The sequence below is a fragment of the Procambarus clarkii genome, chromosome 46 (assembly GCF_040958095.1).
Source record: "Procambarus clarkii isolate CNS0578487 chromosome 46, FALCON_Pclarkii_2.0, whole genome shotgun sequence".
Taxonomy (NCBI): domain Eukaryota; kingdom Metazoa; phylum Arthropoda; class Malacostraca; order Decapoda; family Cambaridae; genus Procambarus; species Procambarus clarkii.
Genome location: NC_091195.1, coordinates 26,513,396 through 26,527,632, shown reverse-complemented (window position 1 = coordinate 26,527,632; position 14,237 = coordinate 26,513,396). Strand labels below are relative to the sequence as shown.

Here is a 14,237-nt window from a genome sequence, read left to right as displayed (position 1 = left end):
CCACACTGGGCCACACCCACAACCACCACACTGGGCCACACCCACAACCACCACACCGGGCCACACACCCACAACCACCACACTGGGCCACACACCCACAACCACCACACTGGGCCACACACCCACAACCACCACACTGGGCCACACACCCACAACCACCACACTGGGCCACACACCCACAACCACCACACTGGGCCACACACCTACAACCACCACACTGGGCCACACCCACAACCACCACACTGGGCCACACCCACAACCACCACACTGGGCCACACCCACAACCACCACACTGGGCCACAACCACCACACTGGGCCACACCCACAACCACCACACTGGGCCACACCCACAACCACCACACCGGGCCACACACCCACAACCACCACACTGGGCCACACACCCACAACCACCACACTGGGCCACACACCCACAACCACCACACTGGGCCACACACCCACAACCACCACACTGGGCCACACACCCACAACCACCACACTGGGCCACACACCCACAACCACCACACTGGGCCACACACCCACAACCACCACACTGGGCCACACACCCACAACCACCACACTGGGCCACACACCCACAACCACCACACTGGGCCACACACCCACAACCACCACACTGGGCCACACCCACAACCACCACACCGGGCCACACACCCACAACCACCACACTGGGCCACACACCCACAACCACCACACTGGGCCACACACCCACAACCACCACACTGGGCCACACACCCACAACCACCACACTGGGCCACACACCCACAACCACCACACTGGGCCACACCCACAACCACCACACTGGGCCACACACCCACAACCACCACACTGGGCCACACCCACAACCACCATACTGGGCCACACACCCACAACCACCATACTGGGCCCCACACCCACAACCACCATACTGGGCCACACACCCACAACCACCACACTGGGCCACACCCACAACCACAACACTGGGCCACACCCACAACCACCACACTGGGCCACACCCACAACCACAACACTGGGCCACACCCACAACCACCACACTGGGCCACACCCACAACCACCACACTGGGCCACACCCACAACCACCACACTGGGCCACACCCACAACCACCACACTGGGCCACACCCACAACCACCACACTGGGCCACACCCACAACCACCACACTGGGCCACACCCACAACCACCACACTGGGCCACACACCCAAAACGAGAAAAAATCATATAATCCATCACTCCTTCACTGTACTGTGTCACAGACGACTGTGATTACATGACAGTGAGGCGCATGACAGTGAGGCGCATGACAGGCGCATAACAGTGAAGCGCATGACAGTGAGGCGCATGACAGTGAGGCGCATAACAGTGAAGCGCATGACAGTGAGGCGCATGACAGTGAGGCGCACGACAGTGAGGCGCACGACAGTGAGGCGCATGACAGTGAAGCGCATGACAGTGAAGCGCATGACAGGAACGCACATAACACCTGAGTGAAGTTATTCCCAGGTTTCACTATTGGTGGCATGGCCCGGCGGGACAGAGAGGAAAGAAGAAAACGTGTAAACAAAGGAACTAAATGGGGTGACTATAATAAACTGACATCACCGCGTAAGCCACCACATAGTTTACGCTGCCTGCCCCAGCGTCAGTATCGCGGTGGTTTGGGTGAGTATAAATCAACACAAAATTGACGTTTCCTGGGACTAGGCAAGCCTGGATGCGTTAGCTGAAATCGTACGTTTATGTTGAGCCAAAAATCGCTGCAAATTTGACGTTTGACACAACGTCCGCATTGAGAACACCACCAGTAAGGTATATACGGAATTCTTTGAGCCAGAAATGCACAGACCTGTGAGCCACAGGTACACACAGCTGTGAGCCACAGAGGTACACACACACAGCTGTGAGCCACAGAGGTACACACACACCTGTGAGCCACAGAGGTACACACACACACAGCTGTGAGCCACAGAGGTACACACACACCTGTGAGCCACAGAGGTACACACACACACAGCTGTGAGCCACAGAGGTACACACACACACAGCTGTGAGCCACAGAGGTACACACACACACACCTGTGAGCCACAGAGGTACACACACACAGCTGTGAGCCACAGAGGTACACACACAGCTGTGAGCCACAGAGGTACACACACAGCTGTGAGCCACAGAGGTACACACACAGCTGTGAGCAACAGAGGTACACACACACACAGCTGTGAGCCACAGAGGTACACACACACACAGCTGTGAGCCACAGAGGTACACACACACACAGCTGTGAGCCACAGAGGTACACACACACACACACCTGTGAGCCACAGAGGTACACACACAGCTGTGAGCCACAGAGGTACACACACAGCTGTGAGCCACAGAGGTACACACACAGCTGTGAGCCACAGAGGTACACACAGCTGTGAGCCACAGAGGTACACACAGCTGTGAGCCACAGAGGTACACACACACAGCTGTGAGCCACAGAGGTACACACAGCTGTGAGCCACAGAGGTACACACAGCTGTGAGCCACAGAGGTACACAGACCTGTGAGCCACAGAGGTACACACAGCTGTGAGCCACAGAGGTACACACACAGCTGTGAGCCACAGAGGTACACACAGCTGTGAGCCACAGAGGTACACACAGCTGTGAGCCACAGAGGTACACACACACAGCTGTGAGCCACAGAGGTACACACACACAGCTGTGAGCCACAGAGGTACACACACACCTGTGAGCCACAGAGGTACACACACAGCTGTGAGCCACAGAGGTACACACACACCTGTGAGCCACAGAGGTACACACACACCTGTGAGCCACAGAGGTACACACACACAGCTGTGAGCCACAGAGGTACACACACACAGCTGTGAGCCACAGAGGTACACACACACAGCTGTGAGCCACAGAGGTACACACACACAGCTGTGAGCCACAGAGGTACACACACACAGCTGTGAGCCACAGAGGTACACACACACAGCTGTGAGCCACAGAGGTACACACAGCTGTGAGCCACAGAGGTACACACAGCTGTGAGCCACAGAGGTACACACAGCTGTGAGCCACAGAGGTACACACACACCTGTGAGCCACAGAGGTACACACAGCTGTGAGCCACAGAGGAACACAGACAGCTGTGAGCCACAGCAGTATACCAGCAGACTCCAGCAGCAGACCAACAAACATACACACTCCACCTTTACAACTCTCGATTTCCTCCACACTGGAGGTCGCTCTGGACCCAGGGACCCCCACCCCACAACCCCCCACCCCCTCCAATATCCCCCCCACAGTACTCCCCCTCCCTCCTGGCCCCCGCGACCCCCACCACAGCAGACAGCGGCGTCGGGAGAAGCGGGAATAATCATTGGAGCTGACGGCAGACTCAAGTGAATTGGTCAAGTCTGCTGACGGCTTGATATACTGTGTACGTGAACACTGGTGAACAGCGGTGAACACTGGTGAACAGCGGTGAACACTGGTGAACACTACTGAACAGCGGTGAACATTGGTGAACACTGGTGAACAGCGGTGAACACTGGTGAACACTGGTGAACAGCGGTGAACACTGGTGAACAGCGTTGAACACTGGTGAACACTGGTGAACACTGGTGAACAGCGGTGAACACTGGTGAACAGCGGTGAACACTGGTGAACAGCGGTGAACACTGGTGAACACTGGTGAACAGCGGTGAACACTGGTGAACACTGGTGAACACTGGTGAACACTGGTGAACACTGGTGAACACTGGTGAACAGCGGTGAACACTGGTGAACAGCGGTGAACAGCGTTGAACACTGGTGAACACTGGTGAACAGCGGTGAACACTGGTGAACAGCGTTGAACACTGGTGAACACTGGTGAACACTGGTGAACACTGGTGAACAGCGGTGAACACTGGTGAACAGCGGTGAACACTGGTGAACACTGGTGAACAGCGGTGAACACTGGTGAACAGCGGTGAACACTGGTGAACAGCGGTGAACACTGGTGAACAGCGTTGAACACTGGTGAACAGCGGTGAACACTGGTGAACAGCGGTGAACACTGGTGAACACCGGTGAACACCGGTGAACACTGGTGAACACTGGTGAACACTAGTGAACACTAGTGAACACTGGTGAACACTAGTGAACACTAGTGAACACTGGTGAACACTGGTGAACACCGGTAAACACTGGTGAACAGCGGTGAACACTGGTGAACACCGGTGAACACTGGTGAACAGCGGTGAACACTGGTGAACACTGGTGAACACTAGTGAACACTGGTGAACACTGGTGAACAGCGTTGAAAACTGGTGAACACTGGTGAACACTGGTGAACACTGGTGAACACTGGTGAACACCGGTGAACACTGGTGAACAGCGTTGAAAACTGGTGAACACTGGTGAACACTGGTGAACACTGGTGAACACCGGTGAACACTGGTGAACAGCGTTGAAAACTGGTGAACACTGGTGAACACTGGTGAACACTAGTGAACACTGGTGAACACTGGTGAACAGCGTTGAAAACTGGTGAACACTGGTGAACACCGGTGAACACCGGTGAACACCGGTGAACAGCGTTGAACACTGGTGAACAGCGTTGAACACTGGTGAACAGCGTTGAAAACTGGTGAACACTGGTGAACACTAGTGAACACTGGTGAACACTGGTGAACAGCGTTGAAAACTGGTGAACACTGGTGAACAGCGGTGAACACTAGTGAACACTGGTGAACACTGGTGAACACTGGTGAACACTGGTGAACACTGGTGAACAGCGGTGAACACTGGTGAACACTGGTGAACAGTGGTGAACACTGGTGAACACTGGTGAACACTGGTGAACACTGGTGAACAGCGGTGAACACTAGTGAACACTGGTGAACACTGGTGAACAGTGGTGAAAACTGGTGAACACTGGTGAACACTGGTGAACACTGGTGAACAGCGGTGAACACTGGTGAACACCGGTGAACACTGGTGAACAGCGTTGAAAACTGGTGAACACTGGTGAACACTGGTGAACAGCGTTGAAAACTGGTGAACACTGGTGAACACTGGTGAACACTGGTGAACAGCGTTGAACACTGGTGAACACTGGTGAACACTGGTGAACACTGGTGAACAGTGGTGAACACTGGTGAACAGCGGTGAACACTGGTGAACACCGGTGAACAGCGGTGAACACTGGTGAACACCGGTGAACAGCGGTGAACACTGGTGAACACTGGTGAACACTGGTGAACACCGGTGAACAGCGGTGAACACTGGTGAACACCGGTGAACAGCGGTGAACACTGGTGAACACCGGTGAACACTGAACACTGGTGAACACTGGTGAACACCGGTGAACACTGGTGAACAGCGGTGAACACTGGTGAACACCGGTGAACACTGGTGAACAGCGGTGAACACTGGTGAACAGCGGTGAACACTGGTGAACACCGGTGAACACTGGTGAACACTGGTGAACAGCGGTGAACACTGGTGAACACCGGTGAACACTGGTGAACACTGGTGAACACCAGTGAACACCAGTGAACACTGGTGAACACTGGTGAACACCAGTGAACACTGGAGAACACCGGTGAACACTGGTGAACACTGGTGAACACTGGTGAACACTGGAGAACACCGGTGAACACTGGTGAACACTGGTGAACACTGGTGAACAGCGGTGAACACTGGTGAACAGCGGTGAACACTGGTGAACACTGGTGAACACCGGTGAACACTGGTGAACAGCGGTGAACACTGGTGAACACCGGTGAACACTGGTGAACACTGGTGAACACCGGTGAACACTGGTGAACACTGGTGAACACTGGTGAACACCGGTGAACACTGGTGAACAGCGGTGAACACTGGTGAACACCGGTGAACACCGGTGAACACTGGTGAACAGCGGTGAACACTGGTGAACACCGGTGAACACTGGTGAACACTGGTGAACACCAGTGAACACCAGTAAACACCAGTGAACACTGGTGAACACTGGAGAACACTGGAGAACACCGGTGAACACTGGTGAACACTGGTGAACACTGGTGAACACTGGAGAACACCGGTGAACACTGGAGAACACCGGTGAACACTGGTGAACACTGGTGAACACTGGAGAACACCGGTGAACACTGGTGAACACTGGAGAACACCGGTGAACACTGGTGAACACTGGAGAACACCGGTGAACACTGGTGAACACTGGTGAACACTGGAGAACACCGGTGAACACTGGTGAACACTGGTGAACACTGGTGAACACCGGTGAACACTGGAGAACACCGGTGAACACTGGAGAACACCGGTGAACACTGGTGAACACTGGTGAACACCGGTGAACACTGGTGAACACTGGTGAACACCGGTGAACACTGGTGAACACCGGTGAACACTGGAGAACACCGGTGAACACTGGTGAACACTGGTGAACACTGGTGAACACCGGTGAACACTAGTGAACACCGGTGAACACTGGTGAACACCGGTGAACACTGGTGAACACTGGTGAACACCGGTGAACACCGGTGAACACCAGTGAACACTGGTGAACACCGGTGAACACCAGTGAACACTGGTGAACACCGGTGAACACTGGTGAACACCGGTGAACACTGGTGAACACCAGTGAACACTGGTGAACACCAGTGAACACCGGTGAACACCGGTGAACACTGGTGAACACTGGTGAACACTGGTGAACACCGGTGAACACTGGTGAACACTGGTGAACACCGGTGAACACCAGTGAACACTGGTGAACACCGGTGAACACCAGTGAACACTGGTGAACACCGGTGAACACTGGTGAACACCGGTGAACACTGGTGAACACCAGTGAACACTGGTGAACACCAGTGAACACCGGTGAACACTGGTGAACACTGGTGAACACTGGTGAACACCGGTGAACACTGGTGAACACCAGTGAACACCGGTGAACACTGGTGAACACCAGTGAACACCAGTGAACACCGGTGAACACTGGTGAACACCAGTGAACACCAGTGAACACCGGTGAACACTGGTGAACACTGGTGAACACTGGTGAACACTGGAGAACACCGGTGAACACTGGTGAACACCAGTGAACACTGGTGAACACTGGTGAACACTGGTGAACACCGGTGAACACTGGTGAACACCAGTGAACACCGGTGAACACTGGTGAACACCAGTGAACACCAGTGAACACCGGTGAACACTGGTGAACATCTCCCTTGTAAGACATGTATTTAAGAGTACAATTTCCAAGGGTAGAAAGTGAGTGTGAATGGTGGCCCTCAAGCGCAAGTGTTGCCAACACGCCCTTGAGTTACTCTGACCACCTGTCACTTGAGGGGTTGTTAAACCTCTCATTGTTTATATTCAACCCGTTCTCGCAAATTTAATAAGTCAATATTGACTTATTAAATATGTGCATAGGTGACATAACATAATAGATACCCTTAAAAAGATTCATAGAAAACACCGACCTTACCTAACCTACTTAGTATCTTAAGATAAGCATCTTATTGCTTCGTAATTACAATTATTACCTAACGTATAATAGGTATAGGTTAAGTAATAATTGTAATTACGAAACAATAAGATGCTTATCTTAAGATACTAACAAGGTTAGGTAAGGTCGGTGTTTTCTATGAATCTTTTTAGGGGTATCTATTATGTTTAGTATATCACCTATGCACGTAGTTAATAAGTCAATATTGACTTTACGAATTTGCGAGAACGGGTTGTTATATTATATAACCCACTCGGGGGGTTTAATGTCTGTCTGACCTTGGTTATTGTGTGTATGTGTGTGTGTGTGTGTGTGTGTGTGTGTGTGTGTGTGTGTGTGTGTGTGTGTGTGTGTGTGTGTGTGTGTCTGTGTGTGTGTGTGTGTCTGTGTGTGTGTGTGTGTGTGTGTGTGTGTGTGTGTGTGTGTGTGTCTGTGTGTGTGTGTGTGTGTGTGTGTGTGTGTGTGTGTGTGTGTGTGTGTGTGTGTGTGTGTGTGTGTGTCTGTGTCTGTGTCTGTGTCTGTGTGTGTCTGTGTGTGTGTGTGTGTCTGTGTCTGTGTCTGTGTGTGTCTGTGTGTGTGTCTGTGTCTGTGTCTGTGTCTGTGTCTGTGTCTGTGTGTGTGTGTGTGTGAGTGTGTGTCTGTGTCTGTGTCTGTGTCTGTGTCTGTGTCTGTGTCTGTGTCTGTGTCTGTGTCTGTGTGTGTGTGTGTGTGTGTGTGTGTGTGTGTGTGTGGTGTTGACCCTTGTGTGCTGTGCCACCCACATACACCTACATACTCCCCACATACGCCCTACATACACAACTCATGCCGTTCGAACACTTCCGAAACAATTGCTTCGACTTGTGTTCGAACCACAACGCTGTGTGTTTAGACTTAAGAATTTTGATCCTGTTCATCGGCAAATTGATCGTTAAAAATGGCGTCCTGTATAAAGCAGCGGCCGATAGTCTAAACCGGATTGGATATCAAACAAAAGAAAGAGTTAAAAGCGTCAAGATTGGAGCGTCCCGCAAGGGTGCGTCTTGGATCCTCTGTTGTGTTCTCATGGATCATAAACCCATGATCCTCGTGTGTTTATGAATCCAAACCCGGATTCACAGGCACTACAAGAACACCTGGATACATAGATTGCAACCCGTTCTCGCAAATTCGTAAAGTCAATATTGACTTATTAACTACGTGCATAGGTGATATACTAAACATAATAGATACCCTTAAAAAGATTCATAGAAAACACCGACCTTACCTAACCTTGTTAGTATCTTAAGATAAGCATCTTATTGCTTCGTAATTACAATTATTACTTAACCTGTACCTATTATAGGTTAGGTAATAATTGTAATTACGAAGCAATAAGATGCTTATCTTAACATACTAAGTAGGTTAGGTAAGGTCGGTGTTTTCTATGAATCTTTTTAAGGGTATCTATTATGTTATGTCACCTATGCACATATTTAATAAGTCAATATTGACTTATTAAATTAGATTGTATGGATACAAAGGCCGATAGATTGGTAGATGCATATAAGTAACAAGTGAAGGTTGACTGCGAGCCAATCTTTAACTTTAACCTCTGTTCACCCAGCAGTGAATGGTTCCCTGGCTAGTTAAACGATTTGGCGGGTCGTATTACAAGGAAAATTAAGTTTAAGGACCTGTTTGAAACACTTCGTGCTGGTTGCTGAACAAGAATGTTACAACTCTTCTATATATAAATATATAAACAAATCCTACGTCTTTTAATCTACCTAGAGTCTCCTAAGTATCAGAAGAATAACGTACAAATTGCTAAACCAATTGAGGAAAGCTATCTTGCAGAAGGAAATGAGACAGATAGAATGAGGCTTCACATCTCGAACTGGTCCTCTAATGTCATATTTCAGCACGCTCTTGCCCCTGAGAGGCCCAATTTGCAATAGGCATAAACATAGTTGCAAGGATGGAATGGGGCTGTTATCAGACATACGGAATCTACCCTACGAAGACAGTGTATAAGCTTCACATTCACTCATTACAGAGACGAACATTCAGGGTGCTATGAATGAACCATTTAAGTGAATGAAAGGATAACACAATTTAGATATCAATATCGTTTTAGGAATTCTAAGCCAAAACAAAGGGTTTAAGTTTGAAAAGATTACATTTAGAAAAAAAATATTGGTAGATAACCAGATTCTGGTTTCGAAATAGGGGAATATATTTACAGAAGAAATTACCAAGTTGCATAGAGTGAACACATATGAGAGAGAATGTTTGCACCAGATGGTACACAGATGGAAGCTGTGTACCAAGGAGATACACAGTCTTTGGCATTTGAAATAATTGTTCGATGTCACAGTAGTGAATTAATGAGGGTGGAACTATGCTACCAGGAACACCGCTTGATTGACAGTTGAAAGACGGCGCTGAAGGGAGATATTATACTCTTCCAATCACAGTTGAGTGAGTACACACACACACCCATTATACACGCACACACACGCGCATACACGCACAAACACCTGACCCTCACACACGTGTATGACACACAAACATCTATCAATAAACTTATTTCAGTTTTAATTTTAGTTCACATATATGCGACACACACACACATGCATAATGTATAAACATGCATATGACACACACACACCACTCCCCCCCTCTCAGCTAAAACACACACACACACACACACACACACACACACACACACACACACACACACACACACACACACACACACACACACACACACCTACCTACACACACACACACCTACACACACACACACCTACACACACACACACACACCTACACACACACACACACCTACACACACACACACACCTACACACACACACGCGCGCGCGCGCACACACACACACACACACACACACACACACACACACCTACACACACACACACACACACACACCTACACACACACCTACACACACACACACACACACACACCTACACACACACACACACACACACACACACACACACCTACACACACACCTACACACACACGCACACACACCTACACACACACGCACACACACACACCTACACACACACACACACACACACACACACACACACACACACACCTACACACACACACACACACACACACACCTACACACACACCTACACACACACGCGCACACACACACACACACACACACACACACACACACACACACACACACACACACACACACCTACACACACACACACGCACACACACACGCACACACACACACACACACGCACACAACAGAGCTGGCCTACCTTGTATCTGTCATCCTCCTCAGTAAAGCTTATAGTTTCACTGTCAGGCTGAAGGCTTGCATTCCTCAACCGCCGGAATAACTTCTGGTGGAAGGGCGAGGCTGGTGGCGGCGAGGAGCGCGCGGCGCGTGCGGGCGAGCCTCGCCTGCCTGCCGCAGCCGCACCTGAGCTATAACTGTCTGCCTGCGGCCGTCCTGATCTGGCAGAGGCGCTGCGGCTGCCATCCCGAGTGGCAGGCGAGGCGCCCTCTGTGCTGGACGCGCTGCCGCGGCGAGGCGAGGCGCTGCTCCTGTTCCTGCTGCTCAGTGTTGGCTTGGAGTAGTTGTTCGTGGGTGACCGCCTGGCGGGCGTGGGCGAGTTCTTGGCGAGGGGCGTGTCAGCCGGCCGCTTGGGCGAGGGCGGCGGGCTGGGTGGCACCCTTTTCTCCCGCCGCCCCTGCTGATGGCGAGGCGGAGACTCCTGCCGCTGGTGATGGCGAGGCGAAGACTCCTGTTGATGGCGAGGTGAAGACTCCTGCCGCTCCTTATGGCGAGGCGAAGACTCCTGCCGCTCCTGATGGCGAGGCGAAGACTCTTGCCGCTGGTGATGGCGAGGTGAAGACTCCTGCCGCTGTTGATGGCGAGGCGAAGACTCCTGCCGCTGTTGATGGCGTGTGGGAGACTCCCGCCGCTGCTGATGGCGAGGCGAAGACTCCTGCCGCTGCTGGTGGCGTGTGGGAGACTCCTGCCGCTGTTGGTGGCGTGTGGGAGACTCCCGCCGCTGTTGGTGGCGTGTGGGAGACTCCCGCCCCTGCTGCTGGCGAGGCAGAGACTGCTGCCGCTGGTGCTGGCGAGGCGGAGACTGCTGCTTGGAGCTCCAAGCCTCACGCATCTTCCTCACATTGTCCAGTTGGACGTGGCCGAAACCGCTGTATCTTCTAGAAGGTTCTGACTTCTGTCTGACGTACGAGGGTACGTGAGGCTCGTCCAGGGGCGTGCAGGAGCGCTCGCGCGCCCTGGGCGTGGGCGGCGTGGGCGGCGTGGGCGGGGTGACAGCTGTGGGCGGCGGAGGGAGGTCAGAGCGCGGGCGTGAGAAGAAGCCGCCCATCCTGTCGCGGGCGGAGGGTGGTCGCTGGTGTGAGAGGGCGCTGGGAGCCACTAGAGAGGGCCGCCCCTCACCGTGCAGGGAGGGCCGCCCCTCACCGTGCAGGGAGGGCCGCCCCCCGCCTCCCCCCCTTCTCTCACAACCCATGACGTCACTGCTCTGTATTTCTGGACTAGTTACTTTCGTCGGCCGAGTCTCCTCGGCCACGTCATCGCCCTCGGCCAGGGGCTCTATCAGTAGGCAGTTGTCAGCTGTGGGCGGCGCTGGCCGTGGGCGGACGGGCGTGGTGGTGCGGCGTGGGCGTGCCCCACGGAGGGGTATGGACAAGCAGCCCTCCACAACAGTCTCCTCGGCCCCCCCACACTCCTCCTCGACCTCCACCAAGTTAGACTCGGGCGAGGCGATATTTGGCGCCAAGTTGTACCCGGCGGCCGCCGCTGCGCACTTGTTTCTCCTGCCTGTATCGTGGCCCAGGTCGTTAACGAAAGGAGGGTCGTTAGTGGCCGACAATCTCCTGGTTTCTTTGATCACTCGTTGAGCTTGACTGATAAGCTTGTCAACGTCAGCGTCGCCGTCTGACGGAGACAGCCGGAGGGACTGGCTGCTGACGCCGCGGAGACTGGCCGGTGAGTCAGCCTCGCCAGCCTCGCCACTGGAACAGCCGCGCTTCAGCCGGTCAAGGCTGCCGTCCAGCGCATTGGAGTTGCCAGCTGTCAGGTTATCTGTCAGCTGGTCCCTCCTCTTGGCCGCCCCCTCGCCGCCGCCCTCACTTGACGCTGCTTCACTACTCTCCTCGCCTGGCGAGGCCTCCTCCTCACTAGAACTGACGCTGCTGTCATTATCCTCGACAATCAGCAGACTGTCCACGCCCTTGCCTCGCCGCTGACACAGGGGCACTGCTGCAGGTGTGTGGCGGGGCGCTGCAGGTGTGTGGAGGGACTCCGCTGCAGCAGGTGTGTGGGGGGCGTCCACACACCTGGCAGTGGGGACAGTCTTGCTGGCCTCCACGGCCACAGGTATGTAGTGCACATCTGTGCCGGCTGGGGACCCTTCACTCGTGGGCGTCAACTGACTCAGAAATCTGTCCTTGAGTGCATCCACCGGGCTGCTCTTCCTGAGGGCCTTCAGCAGCGACCCCTGGTGGGCCACGTCCAGGCTGGTGGGCCGAGGGCGCGGCCCACATGGCCCACATGGCCCACATGGCCCGTCAATACCAGGTTTGGACGCCCCACTCCTTTCACCCTCCTGGGCAGAGTTCATAAGTATATGGGAGTGCTTGGCGACGTCTTTTGCGTGCATTGCGATGTCTCTTGCGTGCGTGGCCAGGTCTTTTGCGTGCGTGGTGCCTTGGGTGTCAAGTCCTGACCTTGTGGGTGACCTCCCGTCTGCATATACGGGCGGGCAGGTCGTGGGCGGCGTCTTACCTACGCCCACAGTCGACCCTCTCTCCCCAGACGCCCTTCTCATCTGGGACCCGCATACCTCTTCGCTTGGTGAGTTTCTGCTCGACACCTGTTGAAAAACACCTCAGGTGAGAGAACTGGTGAACACCACAGGTGAGAGAACTGGTGAACACCACAGGTGAGAGAACTGGTGAACACCACAGGTGAGAGAACTGGTGAACACCACAGGTGAGAGAACTGGTGAACACCACAGGTGAGAGAACTGGTGAACACCTCAGGTGAGAGAACACCTCAGGTGAGAGAACTGGTGAACACCACAGGTGAGAGAACACCACAGGTGAGAGAACACCACAGGTGAGAGAACACCACAGGTGAGAGAACACCACAGGTGAGAGAACACCACAGGTGAGAGAACACCACAGGTGAGAGAACACCACAGGTGAGAGAACACCACAGGTGAGAGAACTGGTGAACACCACAGGTGAGAGAACTGGTGAACACCACAGGTGAGAGAACTGGTGAACACCACAGGTGAGAGAACACCTCAGGTGAGAGAACAGGTGAACACCACAGGTGAGAGAACACCTCAGGTGAGAGAACTGGTGAACACCACAGGTGAGAGAACTAGAGAACACCACAGGTGAGAGAACTAGAGAACACCTCAGGTGAGAGAACTGGTGAACACCTCAGGTGAGAGAACTGGTGAACACCACAGGTGAGAGAACACCTCAGGTGAGAGAACTGGTGAACACCTCAGGTGAGAGAACTGGTGAACACCACAGGTGAGAGAACACATCAGGTGAGAGAACTGGTGAACACCACAGGTGAGAGAACTAGAGAACACCACAGGTGAGAGAACTAGAGAACACCTCAGGTGAGAGAACTGGTGAACACCTCAGGTGAGAGAACTGGTGAACACCACAGGTGAGAGAACTGGTGAACACCACAGGTGAGAGAACACCT

General features: G+C 53.1%; 1 protein-coding gene across 3 annotated transcripts in view; it reads right to left on the bottom strand.

Moving 5' to 3' along the window:
* LOC123770557 (serine/arginine repetitive matrix protein 2) overlaps positions 1-14,237 on the bottom strand; it is a 121,124-nt gene that overhangs the window by 28,433 nt on the left and 78,454 nt on the right. For all 3 annotated transcript variants that reach the window (XR_011222188.1, XM_045762574.2, XM_045762577.2), the window contains exon 5: positions 10,789-13,383. Coding sequence is in view for 2 of the 3 variants with exons in the window: in XM_045762574.2 (XP_045618530.1) it covers positions 10,789-13,383 (2,595 nt within the window). In the remaining variant the exon portion in view is untranslated. The remainder of the gene's footprint in view (positions 1-10,788; positions 13,384-14,237) is intronic.